The following is a 1,341-nucleotide window of genomic DNA, read 5'->3' as shown; positions in this document are numbered from 1 at the left end:
ACGGCCTGCACGTGATCGAGCGGGTACAGAAACGGTGGCTGCCCAGCTCACACCCTAATCGATCTGCCTTAGGCACGGAGCCAACGGAGCCATCGCGCATGCCCGCATCGCGTGCGGCTCCGAGGTCTCCCGCCGAGACCGGCTCGGCGCGGCGCGTGGCCGCACGCCGCCGTTGAAAAGGCGAGATAGGACCGAGGGGAGAGCGCCGGCCACATCGAGCGAGCGCTGACGTGTAAGGTGTCTGTGCTGCTCCGGTGTGTGTGGGATTCTGCCTCCCCCCCATCTGTGCGGCGAGTTGTTTGCGGCGCGATGCCCGATCGTGCGCGATAGCCTCCCATTGTGCGTGGTGTGTCGGTGTGTCGGGGTCGTCCGGAGCGTGTGGCGGCGCCGTTGCCATCAGCGACTGCTCCACGTGCCACGACTGCTTTGACTGACGTGACTGACTGTGATGAGACATGAGAGCTGATGCGTGATGGATGATCTCCGACAACCCAAAACCAAAATGCAAATGCGGAGTGGCCCACTTTGGCGTGCAGATCCTGCGTCTCTCACTGCCCGAACAACAGAGACGGGTACCGCCGCAGGTCCCACACTAGTCCAGAAAAAATAGGGGTCAAGGGTTTTCCTCGTTTTCCACCGAGTCCGTGTGTGAGCCCGAGGCGTGTCGAGCCCCATCTGCCTCGAGTACCACTGCAGGGATTCACGATGCAGACGCTTCTCCTCCTCCTCCACGCATTCACAGCCCTCGTGCCGCAACAGAGCTTCGCTCCAGGGACAAGGAGGCGGCCTGGCGCAGTGATGGCGGACGTGCTCGTCAAATTCCCGGGTGGCCGCTCTGCGTCGGTGCCTGAGGGCTCGCCTCTCTCCCTGGCCGCCTATCGCGCTGGCGTGCAGATCACCTACCAGTGTAAGGCAGGCACGTGCGCCTCCTGCGAGGTCAAGCTCGGCATGGGGTCAGTGCGGACGTGCCAGACGACTGTCAAGAAGCCTCTCTTCGGACAGTCGCTCAGCGTCAGCGCAAAGCCCGGCTCAGCCACACGCCTCTGATCCATCTCCTGGCAATCAGTGAGCGAGCGCGGCGGCAAGCGCAGTGATGATGCCTCCGGATCACAAAGTGGACCTCGCGCGCGAGCGGCTCCTCGCGGATTGGCCTCTCGATCGTACGCAAGTAGCAGAGGGCTGAGCCACGTCTCGCCCCTGCCCTTCTTCTTCTTCTTGGCCTTGCGCTCCTTGGCGCGCTGCTCCGTCTCATCTCCGCCTCCTAATCCGCCAAAAGCCCTTCCGCGTTCCGATCCGCTGGCTTGTGCTGTGGTTTGGCGTCGTGCAGCCATGGTTGCAGCG

At 63.5% G+C, this 1,341-nt stretch overlaps 1 protein-coding gene across 1 annotated transcript; it reads left to right on the top strand.

Moving 5' to 3' along the window:
- Positions 1 to 807: 807 nt before the first annotated feature.
- EMIHUDRAFT_50265 (hypothetical protein) lies at positions 808 to 1,002 on the top strand (the record flags this gene model as incomplete). Its single annotated transcript, XM_005778268.1, has 1 exon — positions 808 to 1,002. A coding segment is annotated over one exon (195 nt), but the record flags the coding sequence as incomplete, so codon positions are not given.
- Between the last annotated feature and the right edge of the window lie 339 nt (positions 1,003 to 1,341).

This window comes from Emiliania huxleyi (genome assembly GCF_000372725.1).
Source record: "Emiliania huxleyi CCMP1516 unplaced genomic scaffold EMIHUscaffold_2492, whole genome shotgun sequence".
Taxonomy (NCBI): Eukaryota; Haptophyta; order Isochrysidales; family Noelaerhabdaceae; genus Emiliania; species Emiliania huxleyi.
The sequence above is the reverse complement of the archived record's forward strand: the minus strand, read 5'-3'. Positions and strand labels throughout refer to the sequence as shown.